General features: G+C 37.0%; 4 protein-coding genes across 5 annotated transcripts; all 4 read right to left on the reverse strand.

Moving 5' to 3' along the window:
* Positions 1-838: 838 nt before the first annotated feature.
* LOC146163687 (uncharacterized) lies at positions 839-2801 on the reverse strand. The gene is made up of 4 exons (XM_083380567.1): positions 2518-2801; positions 2206-2323; positions 1706-1826; positions 839-1054 (listed from the first exon to the last, which is right to left on the reverse strand). The coding sequence occupies exons 1-4, from the start codon at positions 2747-2749 to the stop codon at positions 839-841; spliced, it is 687 nt and encodes a 228-aa protein (XP_083236693.1). The 5' UTR covers positions 2750-2801.
* Positions 2802-3981: 1180 nt separating this feature from the next.
* On the reverse strand, positions 3982-12705 carry LOC146163688 (tetratricopeptide repeat protein 22-like). The gene is made up of 11 exons (XM_083382123.1): positions 12460-12705; positions 11572-11692; positions 10395-10550; positions 9906-10096; positions 9275-9471; positions 8792-8940; positions 8134-8268; positions 7450-7578; positions 6766-6927; positions 6262-6371; positions 3982-5437 (listed from the first exon to the last, which is right to left on the reverse strand). Exons 1-11 carry the CDS (start codon positions 12603-12605, stop codon positions 5191-5193), a joined length of 1743 nt encoding a protein of 580 aa, XP_083238249.1. The 5' UTR covers positions 12606-12705; the 3' UTR covers positions 3982-5190.
* Positions 12706-14449: 1744 nt separating this feature from the next.
* Positions 14450-20945, reverse strand: LOC146163689 (cell cycle checkpoint protein RAD17-like). 2 transcript variants are annotated; one of them, XM_083381037.1, is made up of 14 exons: positions 20820-20945; positions 20668-20727; positions 20356-20472; positions 20080-20154; positions 19582-19726; positions 19266-19455; positions 18949-19074; positions 18395-18555; positions 17848-17964; positions 17498-17565; positions 16951-17152; positions 16489-16601; positions 15522-15715; positions 14450-14746 (listed from the first exon to the last, which is right to left on the reverse strand). In XM_083381037.1, exons 1-14 carry the CDS (start codon positions 20865-20867, stop codon positions 14587-14589), a joined length of 1776 nt encoding a protein of 591 aa, XP_083237163.1. In that variant the 5' UTR covers positions 20868-20945; the 3' UTR covers positions 14450-14586. The 2 variants fall into 2 exon arrangements, with proteins under 2 accessions (XP_083237163.1, XP_083237164.1); XM_083381038.1 differs by lacking the exon at positions 20356-20472.
* A 715-nt stretch (positions 20946-21660) lies between these two features.
* On the reverse strand, positions 21661-22999 carry LOC146163690 (hyaluronidase-1-like). The gene has a single exon (XM_083381040.1). It carries the CDS (start codon positions 22988-22990, stop codon positions 21677-21679), a length of 1314 nt encoding a protein of 437 aa, XP_083237166.1. The 5' UTR covers positions 22991-22999; the 3' UTR covers positions 21661-21676.
* Positions 23000-23279: the final 280 nt, after the last annotated feature.

Below are 23279 nucleotides of genomic sequence, written 5' to 3' on the forward strand. Positions count from 1 at the left end.
AAAATAACACAATTCTTAGTTATCGTTTTGTGCGGCCCACAGAGATCTTTCTAGATTTGGTTTTGGCCCGAGACGAAATAGGTTGCCGATTTTTCCCCTGTTTTAAGGTAATGTATTGCTCTTGACAGACAATGTTTTTTTTGATAATAGAACTCCCATTTTCCAACCACTAACAACTAAATGAAAACTCTTTTTCAATATTTTGAGAAACTAAATACTTGGTTGACCTAAAAAAAACTGCTTTTGGCGATGAACAAATCAAGTATTTCTTAGCGTTATATAGTTTTCTTTCAGATAAAATTGTTTGAGAACTAGGGCTATTACTAAAGAAATCTTGAAGCGTGGTATTCTAGACCGAACTGGTATGCAGAAAATGTCTGATAACTGAACAAAAAGCACAACCGCATGATTTAAAACGACGATTTATTAAATTATTTTATTACTAATTCTGTCACGACAAATGTACGCATTTGTATGAATACCGGTAGTTATTTTTTAATCAAAATATACAAACGTTCTTAGATATGCGAGAAATACAATACTCATTTTTAAACAGATTGTATTTAAACAGGCTCAGGTTCAGTTCATAAAAGGAAGGGTATTTATTAGGTATAGCGGGCGTGAAAGTTCTTGTGGTAAGACAACCCAGTGAACCCACTTATGTTGCGTCATTGTTTTTAATTGTGAATATCAGATGAAGTGTCAATCAAATGGCTTCGTATCGATATTGTAAAATATATTCATTTCAAAATGGTGCTGTAATTAGCCGTGCGACATGTGTTTTATCTTGTTGAAATTATGCACCGAGGTTATTATACTTTTTCGAAAAAATGTCTGCTTAAATTTTCTTATAAACGTACAGCGAAGCAGTCAATTGATCTACATTCCTCATTTGAATGACTTCTTTGTTTTCTGCTAATTTCATTTTTCCCTGTGCCACCAGGTCGTTAGCTACTTCTAGCACCTTAGAATTGTAATTGCTGACAATCTCCTGAAATCGTTCTCTCGTGTTGAAAATCAAATAACCTCCTGGCTTGGTGACCTTGAGAAGTGCCTGTACACCGCAATAACACAATAAAACCGGGTAATGAACAATTGCTAAACAAGCACAAAAAAATGTCAGTTACCAAAACCTACTTTGGGCATTTATACATGATCTGTTTTTTGTTTTCCCAAAAAAAACACGAATGAATTACCTTAATAATAAGGTTTACAGAGTGAAAGTTAAAAGTAAAATCGTTCTTAAGTCTGGCGAAAGTATTTTTGTTTTATCAGCGAACTACATTTATTTATGCTTACCCGAAAAACATGCTTACTCGAAAATAGGCACATACTAATGTTTCTCAATAGAGCTGTCTAAATGTTTGCCATAAAAATGTTTAATTGAAAACTTGCTTACATATAGAAAGAAAAAAACAGGGGTAGCCTAATGTATATTATGAGCTGTTGTAACATAAAGGCCTATTAGTGTGACGTCTTTATAAACCTTTTAAAATCTTATTGTTTGCACAGCCCAGCACAAGTGATTGAAAAAACGAAATCATTTTGTTTATTATTTTATCATTTTTTTAACTTTAGGGTGTTTTATTCTTGGGTTATCAAGTTGTGTCAAATATTTCTTTTCCCCAAACACTTGACGGCCTTCTGGCTACGAACGGAGGCCTTATGAATTATACTAACGGAATATTCTAATAGAGAAATTAACCTGGATATCAGTTGGGGCCAAGTGATTCGGCATAAAGGATCCGATGCACGTGACGCCGTCGTAGGAATCGGGCACAATAGGGAGATCCCCGCCCTCGACAAGCCAGTGGCAAAACAAGGTCCTGCCATTACAAGCAATAAAAAATTATTAAACTGAACTGTCAAAAAACAATTCAAGTGAAATTATTTTAACGACCAAGCGAGTATTCATAAATTTTCTCTATTCTAAATATTTTAAAGTTGTCGCCTGTTTACTTACGCTTGATTAATGGGACTATAATTAAAAGTTGTTCATTTTTTTACCCTACATACAATACCGGTACCGCATAATATTAACTTATTCTACAGAGAAGGACCGATGTTTTCGTTTCGAAAACTATACGTAGGCCTACACCCCACGTATTAAGTTAGTAATGTCAGTTTTATATTGCTGAATTAGTTTGTCATTTACATTCGTCAATTTAGTTTTAAAATAACTAGCTAGCTCAAAAATACATTTACCTGAGCGCCAAATTCTTTTGTTGAGCAACTGCAAGCATTTCAATGTTGGCGTCCACGACATCGATGTGGCCATTATAGCTGCACGAATTGCGTAGGTAGTAGGGTAAGAGTCCAGTTCCTAGCGTTACAAAGCAATTGTTATCATCGTGTTAAAATCACTTTTATATAAACCCACTTTCTTTAGCGGTCATAGCACACAAAATACATCTACGCAATCACACAGTGACGCAAATCTTCAATGATGAATAGCAACCGAACCCTTTAAACAAAATACTGTTGTCACAAACAAACACTAAAAAGCGTTTTTTTTACCTGTGCAAACATCCAGTATAGCGGCATCCTTGGTGTTTTTGACATATTTCATGCACAGTTTGGCACCATCCTCCGGCACTGTGTAACCCAGAGTCTTGGAATCGACGTCGTAGTCATGTGACCAATTTGTATACGCACGTTGAGTCTCTTCAGTGGTGCCAGTCAGCATGGTTGACTTTGAAATGTTGACTTTCTCGGGAAATTTTACGTCTGCTTTGTTTGAGGAAGTCATGTTTGAAACATTTGTTCACGAATGAGCTTTAATTATACAGTTAATACACCAATTTTCCTGCAAACCAAAAATGTCCAAGAAAAACGTATATATTGAACAACTAACTCACGGACGATATCTTACCTGCGTAAACTTTTATATTTAGTATACCGTCTAGCCTAGTCGTTTTCATCTTTTCGAACCTAATGGCTTTTCACTGACAATGCGTACCATCTCGATTGAAACGAAACTTTTTAGCTGTAAATTTACTTTCGGTTATTCAAACCCTAAATATAATTTAAAAAAACTCGCTTTTAGCGCTAGCCTAATATTTTATAAATAGATCTGTTTATTGTTGGTGTAGCAAAAAAAAACGTTAGATACATCAAATTCAGCTGTTCCCTAAAGGCATCGTTAGCAAACTGCACGTGCAGGCATACGGTTTACATTGCGAAAAACTTATGGACGTTAATTTACTTAAACCGCACAAAAGACTGAGAAGCTGCTGTCGTACACCTTAAAAAACCTTCCATGTTTATTTGCAAAAGGTTGCACTACCTCGCTGTCTGTTACAGCACAAGAAAGGGCAAGAAGCCAAGCCAACATGGCGAGGGCAGGGCATATGTCGAGGCCCAAGGGAATAATGACGGGCATTTATAACTACTGATGTTAGATTAAAACTTTTTTTTGTATCGCCTTAGACGAAGATAGAGTTTTGAGTTAAGGTCAGCTGTTTAGTCGAACTCCAGCCATAAAACAGAGATAAGAACAACACCAGCGTCGCAATAAAATACAGTTTGAAACTAAACCAAATTTTTCGGCTGTTCTTATTTTTGGGTCCATGTCTATGGCAACCATGCTAATAGAAGATGTGACAATATTACACGGCGCCTTTAGGATAGATAGCGCCATAAAGCTTTTTGCCTTGTTCAGTAAATCTTTTTTCATTGCTTTCCTACACTGACATTAGGCAATCTAGATCAGCAACTGAGGCTGATGGCCTACAACATCCTGGCTTACAAAATAAAACCCTGCGTACCGTTGGACCACTTTTAAAAGTTAAATTTTCGTTAAAGTGAAAAAATGTTTGTAGCAACGTTCGGTCACCAAAACAATTTTACAAAGATGTGCACGTGCGGCAAAAGTATGATACATTACACTTATTGAACAGTATAAGTGATAATTACACTGATTAAAATCTGGCATTGACAAACGTTTATTTATTTTAATTCTTCTGCGGCAGTGCTAGGCCTACCAATAGGGGGTACTTGTTCAAACAGTATTCATACTCAGCTCTCCGGCACGACCAATCTCTTGAATTAACTACTCAATATATCATATTTTGCAAAAACATCAGCAAGAGTAATTCTCCCTATACTGTTCTTATCGAATATGTTAGTCAGACACAGATAGAATACTACGTAAACTACATCATTTTTTAGCATTACATGATATTAATAATACCACAAAACATTACAAAAAATGACCAGTGTTATTGGATTGCTGTAAACAAGAGCGCGTAGCCTATGATTGAAAAGCTGTGTTGACAGTTAACGGCTTAGTATATACATATATAAAACAATTAAGCAAACATATTGCGAAAGAGATAAAAACACAAAAAGTAAAGCGTGGTGAATTTAATAGAGACAGGAAAAAAAATTAAGAAAAATAGTTTTTTTTAAAGGCACATGTATAATTAAACAATAACAGGCAGGCCTACTATTTTGGATAGAAATAGCTTCTCTAAAAAGTATTCTAAAGGTAAAAAATCATTTTATAATGTTTAACTAGAAAGAAGTTGGTAACATAATAATTATCAAGTCGCTTACTGAATTTATTTTTTGTGGTAGAATTTATTCTCATGATGTGAGACTTATTTTTAATGATGTGAGACCTTTGTAATCATAGCCAAAATTGATAAGTTACCGCAGTCGGTATGTTAAATTTCCAAGATTTGTTTGGGATCACACAAAAGCTATACAATAGCTGTAGAAATATCGCTTACGCAAACAATATATTACAGTTTCAATATACATCAGCGCTGATCAATTGCATAAGCGTACCGCTGATAAAACAAACAAAAAACGACAAACAAAAAGTGTATAGGTAACAGACGTTTAATCACTCTCTTAACAATTTTATGTTCATTCGTTTTTTTTTTAATTGCAATTTGTATTTCATATACAGGGCCTCGAGTTAAAAGTAAAAGCGAACAAATCTAGTAAATCTAACACTAGCTGACACATCATTGGACTAAAAATAGTTTTCATCTGATGATACGTGATATAGAAGAAGCTGAATATAAGCTTGAGACGCTGTAGCAAATTTAATGTCGTATCAAGTCGCTTAAGTATGCTAACTTTCGTTGAAATAAAGTTTCCCAATCAAACATGTCCATACAATACTCCAATAAAACGTGGACATCAATAGTGAAGCGCGATAAAAAATGAAACCAAAAAAAATCAGCAAGCCTCGCTGGCGGCAGCGCTTGAAAGCGGGAACATGGAGAAGCACAACTTTGCGAGCGCCATCTTGCCGCTCTTGATCATTCCCTTGCACAGCTCCAGCGTCTCGTGCGTGTAACAGTGTGACAAGGACCGAAGCTCACCGGTGATGGCATCATTGTCGAACTTGCTCAACGCCATTCGAATCCAGCGATCCGCTTCGCCGATTATCGCTTCACGCTTGATTGGGCCGCCCTGGCAGTACCTGTGTTCAGAAGTGACGGTTGAAATTACCCCGTGGACAACAAAGTACAGTCCTAAAACGGATAACCTTAACTGCCAGGGAAGACAATTTGTACAATTAAGTTGAAATTCAAGTCGTTAGAAATGAGTGGCCAAAATGTTAAGTTTGTAAGCTCGGTCACAGTTCAATTTGGCAAAATAGAAAATGCGTAACGATTGAACTTGAGTCATTGCATATGCAAAAAAATAGTTGGATCAGTTTATATTTCAAAAGACTATTCCCGTTTCACCCATCATTTTTTAAAACATATTAACTTTTCACAGTGTTGTAAATTATAAAATGACTTAGGCCCTAATCAATATTATTTCGCACAACCAAATCCAATCCAAATTATTAGTTACCAAGGTTTGGTCCACCCCAAGCCATTGCCATAACAAGCCAAATCCAAGTCACGTCATTGTCTTTCGAAACACATGTTAAACTTAGAAAATCGACGAACACGTTCTATTCTGGGCGATATTGCAAACATAAACAACGTAACCAAATCGTGCTTTTACATTTATTAATATTTGTAAAAATTGCCTATTTTATCGATATGTATTCCGATGAGGCATTTGAATTTTAGTCAAGTCATATTCCCAAATGACTTAAGTTCAAATCAAGTCATTTATCCAATTGACTCAACAGATTTTGAATGAAAGACTTTAAGACAAATTAAGTCATTAAAAAGAGTCACTTTATCATACATTGTTGATAAACAAGAATATTATAACATATTAAGAATTTCGTCAACACAAATGTACCATTCACCAACAAAATGTAATAGAACAGGTGTAGTTGCCTACCACAAAACAAGAGTTTCCATGAGGCATCGAAACGCTTGAGTGCTTCTGGAACCTTCTCTGTCCATTTCTATGGCGCGTTTGTAGCATTCCAAGGCGTTTCTTTCTTCGCCCTGGTAAATAACAAAAAAACCATTGGTACCTTAAACAAAAAATGGAATTACTGATAAAATAAATTTGGCCAAGAAAATATGTTGAGGTTAATATGTTAGTCGAGTTACTCAGATCGAGTTTACTCAAAGAAGGGGCGAGCAAAAAAGGGTAAGAAATAAAAAAATGGTTCGGACAAAAACAACATGTGTCCAAAATATTTCTTCGGGACGCTCAATTCGAATGTGTGTATGGCGTACCTATTTCGGTTAAGTTCCAACAAAAATGTAATTAAAAAAAATGTTATGAGTACAATGTTCCACTTTTTTGGTAGTAGGTTCTCTTCACCCTTTACTTCCTTGGGTATACAATTTTCAACCCTTCATAATCGTAGAGTACTGCACACTATAGCCTTGCCTTAATTCGAAGGCATTTTCCTCGAAGCAGCTGAAGCTCGGGAAGTACGTTTCCCATTTCGCAGTCGAGCGCTCGGGCAAAGAAGTTGAGCGCTTTGTTAAGGTAATCCTCGTTCACCACAAACGATTCGTTAATGGCGTCCACGCCCATGTAGTAGCACACCTGCGGGAAATTAAGATAAACTTCTTAAATACAATCTAAGTTATTGACAGTATACAGATAAAATTGTAAACTTTATTAAATAAGTATTCCTGAGCATTTAAAAAAATCGGACAACTTTATAAACCTTTAATAGTGCAACGAAAGAAAACGGAAATGTCATTTCAGAAATAACATTCCTTTCGCAGAAAGATATGGCAGTGATTTTGATGTATACTAAAATATAATACATATACAAATTGTTGAACATGATTAAATCGTGAAAGTATTTTAAGCAAGGTGGGATGCCTTCAAATATTTTCGCTCACTTTAAATTTCAAATATAATTACGCACTTCAATCGCTTTCAATTAGGCACTTGACTTGTTTTCAGGCACTGGACTGGCAACAGGAGGCGAAAGTCGATTTTTGTAACCGCCGCTAGGTCCAGTTTTGGGCCATACCGTTTTATCAAAGAAAGCAGCTTACGACGTTCCATTGGTTAACCGTTAACGAAGCAGCTATTGATAGTTTTTATTTCACCAACCTGACCGATGTCCATATAGGAACGTAAACTGGGCGAAACTGTGAGAACTTTGTCGAGATCCATCCTGGCTTTCTCCAGGAGATCGCGGTCAGGCATGGTACTTGCGCCGAGTTTGCTCTTTCGCAGGTCCTGCAATAAAAATAACTGGTTAACATTACATTTTAGAACGCTATGCTCCATAAACCGTCAACAGTTCTTGTTTTACAATATTGTCGCCCAACTCATTGGCGTGTCGACATAGCCAAAAGGATTAAAGACATCAATTTTTTAATTTTAGAAGCTGATAATATTTAAAAGTATATCATATACGCACTAAGTGTTAAAGACTGTCGGCCGAAACAGTTACTGCCGAAGTTTCCAGCATGTGTCTTGTATATCTGCCAAGCATGATCGCCATACATATTGTCAAGTCTGACTCCACAATTCACAAAAAAATGACATAATTCACAAAAAAATGACATAATTCACAAAAAATTATGACTATAATTTTCAGTTTCTCGTTAGCCTTAGAGCCCGGTATACCTTATACATATCCTAGTTGACCCGAAACAAGCGTAAATCTACTTTTAAAATCATCTCAGAAGTCATATTAGATAGCATTGATCGGTTATTTAGTTTACACTTTACACCACCACCCTACTTATATACCGACCACTTATTTCGCACACCAATATTTATACTGACCCTCATGTACATTGCTGTGTTGACCCTTGCCCTACAGTGGTAAGGCGACATGTTAGAATGCGGGTCACCGTCGCTCTCTATAGACATCGTCGAAGTTCCGACCGCCAGCTCGTGCTTTCCCATCACTTGAAATACCTGCAAATCCAATGTAAAACTTCCATTTGGTTTTTCAATGAGATTCGTCGGCAAATGCAAGACTGGTTATAAACAGGGATGTCCCATAACATCAGATCGGACTTGAAATACCAACTGGTATTATCGGCAGTACTCGGGATGGTACGGCTGCTGACCCAATACTAAATTAATTTGGTCACTTTAATTATGGTGAGATATTTAAGGCAAAGTTTTATACTTCACTAAATTTCTCAGAAAATAGTGAGTAAACATTCCTAAGCAACTTGTTTTTAACCCTTAAGTAAAACCCAAAATATCTGGTACAGAAATAAAATACAAAGCACCGGACATTCCGCAGTATAGCTTATAGTAGTAAACTCAGTGAAACGCAACACAAACGGTTTAATTAGAAGTAGGACTTGTAAAATACCACTGGAAACCAAATTAGAATAAAAAACGGGTGATGTCCCCCAAGGCTAAATTTAGACTAACGGCATTCTTGACTGGAATATTTTTTGGGGGGTTAAAAACGATAGGGACATACCTTTGCGAGTCTGTTGAGCACATTAATCTGTCCTTCCGCCATCTGGATTGCCTTGCCATAACAGTCAAGGGGATCAGTACCGGTAAAGCCGCAATCGTGTATGGACATAGGGGTGGTCTCGAAAGCCGACTGTCGCTCCATTAAAATACCTTCAGAAGGACCGTGACCAATAAGTATAAGCTACTACAATAGGTATATCGGTGTATTCTGGTTTCTACTAGCAGGATAACAGTTGTGATGCTTACCAAAAACTTGATGATATGTTTTTATATAGTATATACAGTAGTTTAAATAGAGAAACAAATATACAAGGACATAAGTGATTCCCAGTTTCGCGGTACAAAAAGGGTCCAAAGGTATGTAACTGAAGTAAGCTTAATGGCCTTTGTATAGACACACAAAAATAGTAAAATAACAAAACGGTGACTTGGGTCTACTTTTGTATACTTCATTCTAATGATTGATGGCAACCAATTAACTAACCTAAATAGGCCCATGACAGGACTTGGTGGTAAAGGCGTTCTGATTTGGCGACCTCTTTTAGAAGGTTGACCGCTCGGTTGAACCCCGGTAACCTCGTCTTCTCCTTTTCACGTGACAAGGTCATGAGCGTGTCAAGGCGAATGAAGATCGTAGCCATCACGAAATACCAGCGGCGCCGCTCTTCCAGTGAAATAGCGCTAAAGGGGGCAACAGCCAAAGTGTATCAAAATTAAAGGACATTGGCTCAGATAAAGCGACAGAATTATAACAGTCAGGTTGTGAAGCGAGAATTTTATTTAAAACAAGTCATGTACGATATGAAAATCGGTATACCGTTGTAATATTGTAGAGCCGAATAAAAGTTTTATAAATGCAGGTTACAATTCAAAAATATACATTTAATTATTTTTTATTAGGTGACTAAAAACTTTCGCAAATCATTGACTAAAATCATTTGTTTTGACTAAAAACATTTGCAAAAACATAGGCTTTAAATACAAGTCCTTTTCAAGATGTTTTTTGGCAATGAACTCAAATTAGGCTTTTCAAAGTTTATATAATATCTCCGTAACAACGAAAGCCATTACCAGCGTAAACCAACTTCAGACTGTTTTCAATTGCACTGTAATACCTTGCTCCAATGTTCATAGCCCTGTCGTAGACCTTGATGGCGTTAAGCAAGCGACCCCTCTGCTCTTCTTGGTCAGCTACTCCGATGTCGTAAGCGAACGAGTAGGCCTGCTCGGCCAGACTGCGTCCCATCACGTGGTTGATGTGGTGCTCGCTGGCCGGAAGATCCCCCTTTCCGAGAAGCTCGCGGACCTAAAAACAAACACACGTCGAATTTGGTCTTAAATTTTAATTTGTGTACAATTTCTTAGTAAATGAACAGCTTAAAATAAAAACGGTTTATTTTTCTTAATCAAATTTTGTTTTTAAACAAACCATATCGCCTTTAGCAGCATTCATAATAAAGCATCAAACGGTCTGTAAATGTTTTTTCATAGATAACGAAATATGTTTAAACTATATTCTTTTATTACAAAATTTATCCTAAATAGTTTTAATCCCTTTTCCATATAAGTTTATTTATTATAAGAAAAATATGTTATTTTCGTACTTTTCCGCTGCTCTCATCCGCCTTTTCGGGGTCGTTGAGTTTCGAGTAAGAGTGCGCGAGATTCTGCATCGCGTTCACGTTGCTTGGATCCAGGTCAACAGCTGCAAGAAAATGGTCGATCGCGTCCTCCAACTTATCACGGCGAAATGCCAGAACCTGAACGCAAGAAAATGATTTCACGTGCAAAAATTGACATAAATAACCCAATTTTATCAACAAATATTTAATGAAAACACTGAATTTCATTTTAGCCCAAGTAGTTTGACACAATTACTGAAACCCAAGTCAAATTATTTGTCTAAAAAACTTGAACCAAGTCGAGCCAGTTTTAAATACAGTGATGTAAGGCATTACCACACTGGCAATTAGCAGGACAATAGAAATTGTATTCAGAAAGAACGTGTATCTGAACTTTGTGTACAATTGGGACATTTGCGAGTTTAAATCCGGCAAATGCTTTAGACGTTACTTATTTGGGCAAAAGGCATAAATTTGTAACTTTTTTAAGCTAAAAATTACTGACAATCTTTATTGGCTTCGTTATTGTGAATTATTAGCCTATCATACATTGCCTTTGCGCTACATAGGGTCCTTCACAACAAATGCTTTTTAGATATGTCCAAATCAAATTTTCGCATAAAAGGTACACTCTCAGTTTGGAGCGAATCTGTGCTCTCACACTCTACTGCGCTCAACCAATTTAAGGAAATACAAGAAGGTCGGAAACGCAATGGAAAAGGTCACATGGAAATGCTGACCTTATCCGTTACAAACTCATTGATGCGTGGTCTTATTGTGCTGCTGGTTGTTGTTCAACCATAGATTGTATTTTTGTTAGTAAGGTATAGTCGTTAATTATCACTAAGTTATAGGCGAAAACAATTTTTTAGGGGTGACTATTTCAAACAAAATTTAGCCTTAAACAGTGTAACAGTCATATTTCAAATCGAGCCTTCATAGTTGGAATAACCTGACATTGGGCAAACAGTATGCAAACGCAACATGGTTAGAAAGTTTTTTTTCTAAGATTATACTTAGTCGCGTTAACCCACATATTATACACAATTGGAACCACATTGTGCAGGCATACTTTAAAAGTTATGTTGATGTTACACGCCATCCAAAGTTATGTCACATTATTCCTTATATCGGGGTAGTTTACCACCCTTGTTCTTACCCCAGCCATGTTCAAGGCAGCCGTTTGGTCAGGAACGTCGTTCTCCAACAAATCGCTCACCTGCGCCTGGTACCGGAAGGTCAGGTCGCGCAATCTCGAGTTTCGCCTGCATTTTTCGCGTCTTGAAAACAAATAGAACCATGCAATCACGTAGGTCGGTCATGTTTAGTCATAAGTTTGGACAAATAATAGTTTTATGGTTCTTGGGACTGTCAATGTATAAACCATCGACTTGTATAATAGTAACTCTGTTTTGCGATTTTGTTGTCCAAAAATACTTTAAGATCATAAAAATTAAAAAACGTAGATTTAACTATTTTTTAACATACAAATTTCAAATAAGATGAGTTTATTGAGAAAGAAACGTGTGGCCCTTTCAGGTTAGCTTATGCAAGTATATTAAGCCCTGCCTTTCCATGTGGTGTACTAATCCGATTAATACATCTTAAGACGTCGTGGCACATTCTTAGTTTATTGTTGCTTCAATATGAATTGTCAAGGTTCTTACATTCTTGGAGTCGCAATGCGATTATGCATGCTACAGTTGCTACATGCTGTGTTGGTATTTCACACTAGTAAATGTATATTGTCCAACCACAATTTTGATGCATAACTATGCTGTGAAAGTTAATGCACGTTTTATTTGGTGTTATATCTATAGTCCACCGCAGAATCAAATGGGTAAACAATGAAAATGGTTAGGTCTTAATAAATCTTTCACTTTTTTGTGTTATTATTTACACTGTTTTAAAACCATTGCTGTCAACAGATATTACCAGACAATAGACTATTATATATAATCAAAAGCGACCCAACGAGATTTTAAAATGATTGTGTAATGGCCCAAACAAGAGGCGTAAAATGGGCTTGGTTAAAGTAGGCACTCACCTATTAGCCTCGTCTTCTTGAGTTTCGCGATGCAAAGCCGTCACCGCGTCGTCGTCGTAAATTCCGATGCCACTCGAGTTGTTGACATTTAAACGCAGGTGGAAGTGCCCTGGCCGGTAATCGTCGTACTCCACCGCCTCGTCCATACCCTGTATATTTCCTGCAATTGCGACTTCAGCTTTGCCGCGGTATGCTCGTGCTCATATTTTATCTGTATCTATTTCGATCACTGAACTGCTGAACAGCGTCCACCTGTAGGTTAAATAAAAAACTATCAATTTGCGAACTTGGCAAAAAAAGACTGAATAATACTGCTTGGTTGAAAATAAATTTATACAGGCCTACAGATTGTAGAGTATTGGTTTAACTTTGCATTTGTCAGGCTTGCTAATTGGATTCTGGAAACAAAATTGCCTCATTGTACGTTTCTATTTCACCACAACAAAACATTCCAACGATATAGGCTGCAGCTGTACTGCAATTTTTTCCTGTAAGATTGTCAAAACGACAAGTATTGGCGTCAATAGGTAATCCCACGGTCGCTTGTGCCTTTTAATGCAAACATGCAATCATGTTGGTTGATCGCCGTGATAAGCTTCCATAAAACTAAAACCACAAAGTACAAAGTACATGCACGTAGCCTAGTATCGCACGTTAAACTTGGCGCTGACCAACGGTCTTTGCTGTATGTCATACCAGCAATTGTCAGGACTGTTCTTAATGTTTGCAATTATTATTCAATAATGTATTATTCGAACACACACTAAGCAACGAACGTTTATTACACACGAAACGTCACTTCCTATATTTGAAACACAGGACATTTTAATCCGGTATTCAAGCTGACATGCTAATCTACAATATATTAGTAACGCGCTTATTTGCAGTGTACAACTGATCTATCATTTTATCCAGTAGACTGATGATTATAACAGGAGCTGCGTCTACATGATAGTTCTCTATATCGAATGCCTTGTTAACAGAAAACGTATTTTCTAAACTGCCAACGATCCGACGCTCGAAACCGAATCAAGCTACTCAAAGATCACACCAACATGTTAATCTTGAAATACCTGAAGCTATGTAGACCAACACAGCGTGTTCCAGCGGGCTGACTTGTGCCGTACAGCCTTGGCTACACGCTTGGCTTGCTTTGCTTGCCAGAAATAGTTGTCATGCCGAGGCGGTGAGACCGCTCGAATCTTGACGCCTACTTCGTGCCTTCAGGGCGTCATGAAAGTCTATTGCTATCTCAATCGCTTGAGCCTTGGCCGCCTTCGAACTGCAATTTATTGGCAATTCGAACGCGTGCAAGTGCATTTGGCGAAAGCAGTAAAAGTCGACAGTTTAATTGGCCGCTTGAATGAAGTGATTGTTGTTTAAGGGTAACGACGCGATAATTACGCAGAAATGGCATTGATGAAACGACAATTTAATTAACTAATAAAAAAATGGGCACGAACAATTGCTAAACTTTATTTAAGCAAATAGGTCTTCTATTTATGACATAGTTACCTCGAAAACTACAATAACTTTGTTCTGTGTGATGCAACAGAATCTGTCGTGGAACATTTTTATTACGTTTGTGGTCCACTGTAACGAAATGCCCAACGATTGTCCACGATAACACTAATAGCAGAAATGATGTTTATAGAATTTAAAATGGTTTGCATTACGGTGTAGTTGGTCCAGGGATGTAAAGCATTACCTTTTTTCACGCACACTTTCGTAGGATTTTCCAAATGGTCAAAACGATGGAAATTTGAATAAATATTCAACTGTAAGTTGTTTTACGCACGTTGTCTACTCTTGATGACCACCAATTTTTAGAATCTAACTCCTGGGCTAAAGCGTCTCTTTTGTAAGTCTGAATTACCTGCACTGCTAAAATCAAACTTCTTAATTCTTTTTGAGATAAAAAAATAATTAAAGTTACCTACCATTCCTGTCCTAACCGTCTCACAAATCGAATACCATTGAAAAAGTTTTCTTTGCGAAATAGAACACAGAAATGGCAGCACGAAAAACGGCAGTGACAGTATCAGTCACAGTCGAAAACCAAGTTACCTAAAGGTGAAAATACGCGAAAAATCGCTTTTGAAGAGAAAATTCGCCAAGGTAATCTTTTCAATCGCTGAAATCCTCTATCACAAGAGGTTCATCTTCTTCTACTTGGTCAGTTGGCGTCGATCCTTCAGCGATTTGATCGCATGGAGCGTTTTGCGACGACGATGGTTCGGGAGTATCGTCACCGGCCAGTTGTTCTGTTACACGGTCGTCCTGGCCACTGTAACGCAAAAGTTTTAAAGCGTGCCAAAAATGTCAACACCTTAGAAGGTAAATCGCGAAAGTAAAGATGAAAATGAAACCCTTATGGTTGATTTATTGAAATAATTTTGTCAAGAAGTGTAAATAAGAGAAGAAAAGCAAGAAGTTTTGACAAACTGGTAAATGATTACACCAAAGGTCGCCTTTATATCAGACAAAAGCGAAGCAGCAAGAGGTGACAATGTAAGCCGTGTTCTTTTGTGTTTTTTGGCATTGTTTGACTGATAAATTAATTTTTTTTCGCTGAGTTGTAAGTTCATTGTCCTGGCGAAACTTACCTGAATACGTCATCAAGAAAGTTGGCACATTTAATACAAAATACTTGTCGAATGAACAATTTTATAATTGAAAGGGTGATTAGTTTGGCACAATTCTTCAGTTTAGATTTGACCAAAAAAGTTTCTTCTCGAAACCAATATATATCGCAAAATGCCCTACTTAAAAATCTAACTAGCAGCTTAGGAACAAATTCGCGAAAAAATGTTCCTTCAGAAATATAAATGGTTTATTGACTTTAAACTAACATATGGATCACCCGATCAGTGGTTTTCAATATGGGAAATGTAAGTGTTTGTAGTAAAAGATCGAAATAATATACATATGATAATAACTGATATGTAGTAGTTCAGGCGGGGCCTGACATTTTTTGTAAACAAAAGTAGGACCTGGTTTAAAAAAGTTCGATAAATCACTTTTGAACGAGAACCATACGGATAAAAAGCAGACTGTGCTACCTTCGAAACACTTTCCACTTCGGCAGGGCGACGACGTCTTCGAGCAGCGTCCGTTGCGCCGCGTCGCACTCATAATGGGACCGGAGTTTGAGTAGGTAGGGTAGGGTGGTGCACAGCAGCTCCTGGGGCGGCTGACGAAGCTTCCAGAAGGTACTCGACACGTTTACCTTGTTCTCCTGGTGGCGCTTCGAAACCTAGAATGCAAAAAGCGACATTCTTGTGCCGAATGAAGGCAATATAAACTAAGCACTATCGAGTTTGAATGGGCAATGTGCAATGAATGTTTAATTATTTGTAAAATTGTTTTTGGACCATACATAAAACGTCAAATAAATTGTTTTATTATCACAAAACTTGTTTGAGACAAACAGTAAGTTTACACAGTGGTTCTTAACCTTTCGACATTTACTGTAAAAAGAAAAAAAAATTAGGTCGACAACCAGAATTTAAGGCACGATTTCTTACTGAGAGCAAAAAAAAAACTATGAATTTACGCAGATAAACTTGGCAAAAAAATCGCGGGCTAGCGGTTAGAAACCACTGGTTTACAATTACTGGGTTTCAAACACAATTTACTATTTGTGGGCTACAAAAACGGTCCCTATTTTCCAAATAGGCCTGTAAGAAAGTATTTCACTAACAAGTGAAGAGTGCTATTATTTTTTTTAAACAATTAACTTGCACCAGCGGTGAAGAATCACCGTTTTACGATTACACGATTTCCAGAACAACACAAAGGTTTCCAGAACAACAAAACTATTGGTGGGCTATTAAAATGGGTAAGTTTGTAAGAAGCTGTTTCAATAACAAGTGAACTGAAGAGTGCTATGAAATTCTAAGTTGCGGATCAAGTAAACCGTAAACCTCTATCACGAGACCGCAAAACTGATCACTCACAAAGAGCGCCATCACGGAGTCAAAGGGCAAAAGACCCGTGATGCAATGTCGCAAACAGCAACAAACATACCAGGTACCAGCTTGGCTTGTGAAGCGGTCGCCATGAACCCGATGCTTTGGCGCAAAGGTCGGAGGTTGCCCGTTGCGAGTTGGAGAAGACTAAACCGCGGGCAGCGATGATGCCTGCAACAAAATTTAATGATTGTGAACAGAAGACTCCCGAAAACTAATCTGGAATTTCGTGCATTTGTCATTACATAAACGCACACAAAGTTAACACGATTTGTTGCGCAAAAGTTTCGGTAAACGATTTATTTCGTGCCGTTTGACATAAAAAAATTACTGCTGTTAAATATATTTATAAAAAAATAGTAAAGAAATGACAGTTCAACTTGGTTAAAAATATTTACAATAGGGCATAAGAGTATTAACGGGAAACTTGTAATTTTACATCTGAAGCGCCCAAACCTATATACTTAGAAATTGACTGCCATAAGCAAACATCCAGTTGTTCGGCTTACAATAAACGCACCTTCGTAGCGATCAAGCGCTGCCGCGGCACCCGACGATGGGTCGCTGGATGTCAGCGGAGAGTTCATGAGGTCAGAGTCGCTGAAGTGTTCGGTCGCTATGGAGAGGTCCTCGACGCTGTTGCAATCGTAGAAGGGCAGGTAGTTGTGGTGGAGGAAGAGACTGAAAGCCTTGCCGCTGAGACAGCACCGCTCGATCACTTCCTGCCGAAACCAATAGAAAACGATTGGCGAAAACTTTAACGATTTTTTAAAGTTTATGAGGTTCATATAATAGTTAGACAAGTCGTTTTAGCCTGACGAGTCTTGTGTTGGGCAAAAAGCGATCATGCACAACGCGTTATATAGAAGTCATTCATGGTGATTTTTGTGTCAAAACGTTTAAAACGGACAGCTTATCTGGTGGACACTGTTTATTTCCAAGCTGCCCAAAACTGTACGAAACAAACAAGAAAAGGAGCAAATGAATAGCAGTTTCATTTAAACTTGCAATACAAACTAGCATTTTAGCACGTAACGGCTGCTTTCATCTATTGTCGTGCGTTATACCTCTGGTGGGTAACTCAGTGGGTCTCTGTGGCGCGGGTCCGACCTGTCTCGTTTCGGGTCTGGATTTCCTGAAAAAAAAATCAAAATATATTAAAAAATATATAAACAAAAATGTATTAACTTGATTTGCCTATTAATTGCAGTGATGATATTAAGATAACATTACGGAACATATTATTAGTAAGTTGTATATTGCGAAGCATATTAACAATAAAATTTAAGAGTTAATAGAAATGTACAATCAATTAATTACCTATAGCTAGGTGGATATTAAAAAATCCAATTCCAACAGATATTACTGACATAAGTTTGTTTTTTATATAGTATGCACGTAGCCTACTATTGCTCACTTTTGCAGTAGAGTATTTTGCCCAGGGCGCGGAATAGGATAAGGCTGGAGTCTTTGCCGCCCAAACATGAGACTTTGCTTTTGCTGCTTGCAGTTGTCTTTTTGCCAATTGTCGAATCTGTGAAAATAATAGCGCACAAAGGCTGTCATAGTTTTAAAAGCAGCCGACCACTTTTTTCTCTGTTATTTTCGATAAAGTAAAAAAGTTGGTTAAATAATAGATTAAACATGTCTTCATTAGTTGCTACTTCGAACAACATAACGCCAAGGGGTTGAACAAAAAAGTACACCCAAATGTTTCTTTGTGGAAAACTCCTAAAGTGTTTGGATTTAAAAAAACATAAAAATCTATCAAAATTTTAATCATTGGTATCTGACAACATTTAGTAATTTGAAACGCGCCCATGCACCACCGCCTTCATGCCAGCTTTACTCAACCAAGCATCAGGTTAAATCAAATGGCCATGTTTAGGTATTTTAAGCCTTTAAACAGGACGCAGCACCCTTATCAGGAAGAGATCCAGGCATAAACATGTTTGTCGTCTTACCGGACTGCGACGAAAACTGCAGCGCGTTGATGGCGGCTCTGATGTCTCCACCGCAAGAGCTGGACAGCGCCGAAAGCTGCTCCTTACCGAGGCTCTTGCGCTCACGTTGCGCTATTTTGCTGAGGGCCTTCGACATCAGGGTGGCCGACACTCCATTGAAACTGAAACGAGAAAGACCGTTGGTTTTTCAAGCTGTGAGTGACGGGGTAACGTAAGTAAACTGATTGAATTATATTTGGAAAATTTGGGCACAATTTAAACAGCAACAACGAAGTTTTTAATATAACGTTTGCACAACCAATTTTTTCTCATCGATCAACTGTTATTTCTCAACAATTCTCATCGCTTAACTGTTACTTCCCGACGGTTGTAGTTAACTAAAAAGTTGACCTTGTGATCAAAATTGGCTGGTTTGCTAAGTCCGAACAAAAATGAACTGTTTAATATCGATTTAGCAAATCCCGCACATCCAAAGAAGAAAGTGAACATTAACTGACGAATTTTTCTAACAAAAGATCATTTGTATTAGAGATTTACTGTAACAAGATGAGAACCTGATATTTGTTATGCCGGTTTGCTGCAGGAAGTCTCGAGGAATCAGCTGCCTCTTTACTGCGTCGGTTGATGAACCGTCGCTCACAATCAAAACAAGTGGGCGCCGCTGTGTTAATTTGTACTTCCTGAAAAAGTCGAGGTTTAAAGCCTCGCTCGGCAGGCACTGAGCAATGACGCTTTGAAGTACAAACAAAAGATATTTTTACAAATTAGTGGTGAGATTTCACCCTGGGAATCAACCTGGATAAAAAAATCGCTCTAAAACACTAAACGAAGCTGTTTTAGGAAGCAGAGTTTAAAAACGATGTAAGCATACCTTAAAATATCCTTGAACAGGGGCGGTTCCTGGTAAATGTGGTTTGGCAACTCTTCAATTAAAACCAGTTTATTTGAAGAAGTCTCGCAAGCTTCTTGTGGCTGCTTGCTGTCGAGTAAAAGAGAGGGATACTTGCCACAACGGAAGAGGAAGTCTTCAAACACCAAGTTCTGTGGCTGGAATTTGATGCCTAAAGTTTTGACATAACCAAGTGTTGAATGGATTTTTTTTAGAAAATGCAGAGCTTATAAAGGTGTCTAGGAATTCCATAAGTTTTAAATTAATGTTGGTAATACAATTTCCTTTACTAAACAACCTGCTTGTCTGGTTACAGCATAGGGGGTTGTGAGGGGATTTATCCACTCCTCAACATGAATTCCATGTTTCTTTGCGATTACCATCAGTGTGGCAGTCTTGCCGCATCCAGGTGGACCTGTCAGCAAGAGGATTGGTGCTCCCCGCTGTGCAAAAACATATTTTTTTGGTGGCTAGTGTTGTGCTGCTGTACACAATACAGGTGCATATAGCTACACCTGGGACGCAAACCATTACAAATTTGTGAAATCCTGAATAAAAAGTGGTGTATTTCTAAAATGAAAATTTTGTATACAGAATAAGCCAGTTTAACTTCAAGATATTTGCTGTTAATAAAGGTATTTCTTCCTCAGTTTTGTACTAAAAAAAATAAGTCAGGTGTACCTTGACTAAAACAGATGTATCATGTATATTTAGCTTTTCAGTATAACACCTGCTAAACTGAATATAAAATAAAACCTATTTATTGGTGCACTAAAATAATAAAATATGCAATCACCTTTTTCGAAGTGAGGTGTGAATTTAACCATGTATCTACTTCCCCAATCTTCTTTTTATGGACAGCTAAGTCTTCCTAAATATGCACCAACCAACATACAAATCTATTAGCACATGATCATTTTACGATGCAAAAAAACTTTTTTATTTATTTTTATTCGAAAGAAACTGAAATACTATCTGTAATAAACTAATAATAATTTATATAATGCAGTAGAGTGAGAAATTATAAATAAATCATTTATGATTGACATAAATCTTACAAGAAAAATACTACCTCTTTAGTGGGTGCATAACGCTCAAGCCAAGTATCGCTAGAAACGGTAGGAGGTTTGGAACAAACTTCAAACGAGCTATGGCGAACAAACTTTCTCTTTTTAGAATTTGGTGCTTGCTAAAAGAAACGAAAAATACAAACAATAACAACTTTTTGGTACTGTGGTCAAACATTGTTATGAGGAGTGGAAAGAGCTTTATAATAACTTTAAATTTCACATCAAATGGTATAAATTACCAATTGTGTAATGTTTGTACAAGTTCATAGTCACAAATTAAACCATATTTTTTAACTCATTAAATGTGAGGTTACCATTTTTGAAGGACTGACATCCATAAATGAAGGTGAAACCCAATCACTAATCTTCTTGCTCTGAATAGAAACAACAAAGGAAACAAAGGTTTACACACAAAAACAAATGACTATGAAAAACAAATTATTTCTAAAACAATGTTTATTTTTACCCTTCGGTTCAAGTGAGATGAAGAAGCAGTAAGATCTATGACATCCATCCTGGCCGAAAAGTTTTCCAATTGGCCTAATTATTTATGGTTTCTGTCTTTCGGACAGATTTCTTAATTACATTTTCTGCAATGAAATGAATGAACAATAAATGACATAATGCACTTTGAATTGAACTCAAAAAATCTCATTTAAACAATAAACTTCAATACATAAAAACAGCAATTAAAAAAAGGTTCATGAAAATATTAAACATACAAGTAACATAGAAATACACAATACAAACTTTCAATGGAAAAATATTACATACGTTTTTGGAAAATCATGCAAGGATTTAGAAAATTGCATAACAAGATAAAGGATTAAACAAAAAATATAAGTATTTTTGGGATCCGACATTTTTGCCTTATTATAACCCCAAAGCTATAGAAAAGTCTAAAGTAACAGTTATCATGGCAGCCCAACTTCATTCTATAATTTGTGGCTCCAAAGATTCATGTCAAAAAATTAGGGGGCTGAAATCTGACATTAAAATTGTACAATATATATGACAAAAAGCGATTCTTGATGACCAGCAGAAAACAGATGATGATAAAATGCAAATTAGCCAAAACAATGAAAAAACAAAAAAACACATATACGATTTCATGGTATCCTTTTATATGAGAGAGAATTTGTTATTGCACAGTAAATAGATATATATATATATATATTTTTAGTAAATTTTTTTTTTGATTTTTACTAGAAAAAAAAGTTTTGAAATCTTAAAATATCTTAACTTGACTAATAAAATTGTTGACAAAAACTTTTTGGTGATGATTCATTGTGTTTAATGTTAAATAGACATTTATATGGAGTTTTAGTGATAGAACTTGCAGTATTTCCCTAAGAAACCATCATAACATTGACAGCTAACTTGATAATGCTGGTTTTCCTGTAGGGTGATTTGGAGAAACTCTGTCATAATTTCAGGTAGAAAAACCAACTTGTCATTGTAAGTACTCTTTTGGAAAACGCATCGGCCATGACCATGGCACAAGTTGATGCTACAAATAGAGGCAGAATCAGATGCCATTTTAAGGTAAGGACCAAGAGTGCCTGACACATATGTCTGCAGTTTCTCACACCAGCTTTTATTTGTCTGCATATAGTCGCCCCAAAGAACAACACCAGACGCCCCTAGAATTGCGGCTGCCCCAGAACTGTGGATCACATCTTTCTTGGTAAGAAACTCACGAGTCAATCTGTAGACCAAGTTGTTGTAAGCATAAATAGGAACACTCGTGTTGGATGGTCGGTTTTTATCCACCCTTATAGCCTCCTTAACTCTGTTGCCAGCATATTCAATTGTGTACTCACTATTTTTAAACCACAACCCAACATAGGTAGAAGGGTATAATGCACTGCTGTTACCAAACAACCACTCCAGGATATCGTTGTCAGCAAGTACTTGCTTGTGACAAGTGTAGTCACTTCCATTCTTTGCATAGTTATAACAATCGGGAAATAAATAATAGCCCCAGTCTCCATTAGGGCGCATTCGTTCTCCCAACTTCAAGGTTTCTAGCATGAACGCTTTTGAAGCTGTTTCAAATTCCAATTTTGCTTGAGCTTTAATTTCAGTTTCTGACCAGTCTGGATGTTCCCGTTTTACTTTGTCCATAGAAGCATTTTGATAAATAAGGCCTTCACCCCAACCGTTGTGAACCCAAAGAGGTCGCCAGCTTTCCCAATCTATAACAGAAAGACCCTTAAAATTTGCATCAGGCAAAAACTGATTGATGTCCTTCTCACACTTTTTTAAATGTTCTGTCAGGTTCCCGAGTTGTGGTATTCCGCCATTGACTGGATTTCCATTTTTGTCAAAGTTAGGGTAAAGGCCAAGTCGGTTGCTATAAAATATCATCATATTTTTGCCGTCACTGGTTTCATCTGGATTATGGACAATGTCAAAAGACGTGAGATCAATAGGCACTCCATATTTCGACCCACATGCGCCAGTATCAATATTCCACACTGCTACAAATGGTCGGAAGGGTAAAACTGGTGCAGAAATGAAGGGCTTGTAATTTTCTGTAAAAACTTCAAAGGATTCACCTGATGCAAACTTGCAGGTAATCAAAGTGAAAAAAACTGTAGTTAGCAAACATAGAAATCTTTCCATTTTGTACATAACACTAAAGTTGTCTACAAATTAAAACAGACCATACATTATTTTACTGTGATTAGTTTTCCATAACCACAACAGACTGGTCATCAAACAGGTATCTTTCTTAGTTATTCAACTGATATATACCACATGGTCATGTGCCCGTTGGGAAGTCCGAAAAGTATGGCAGATCTCAATTCAATCTCACAGTTGAACAGCCCAAAAAATGAGTAACATATAGGGAAATTATGTGCACATTTGAATTCTTACGATGCAAGTTGGGTCTGTTAAAACTAAAATTAATGGTGCAATT

The sequence above is a fragment of the Ascidiella aspersa genome, chromosome 2 (genome assembly GCF_963924565.1).
Source record: "Ascidiella aspersa chromosome 2, kaAscAspe10.2, whole genome shotgun sequence".
In the NCBI taxonomy this organism is placed as follows: Eukaryota; Metazoa; Chordata; class Ascidiacea; order Phlebobranchia; family Ascidiidae; genus Ascidiella; species Ascidiella aspersa.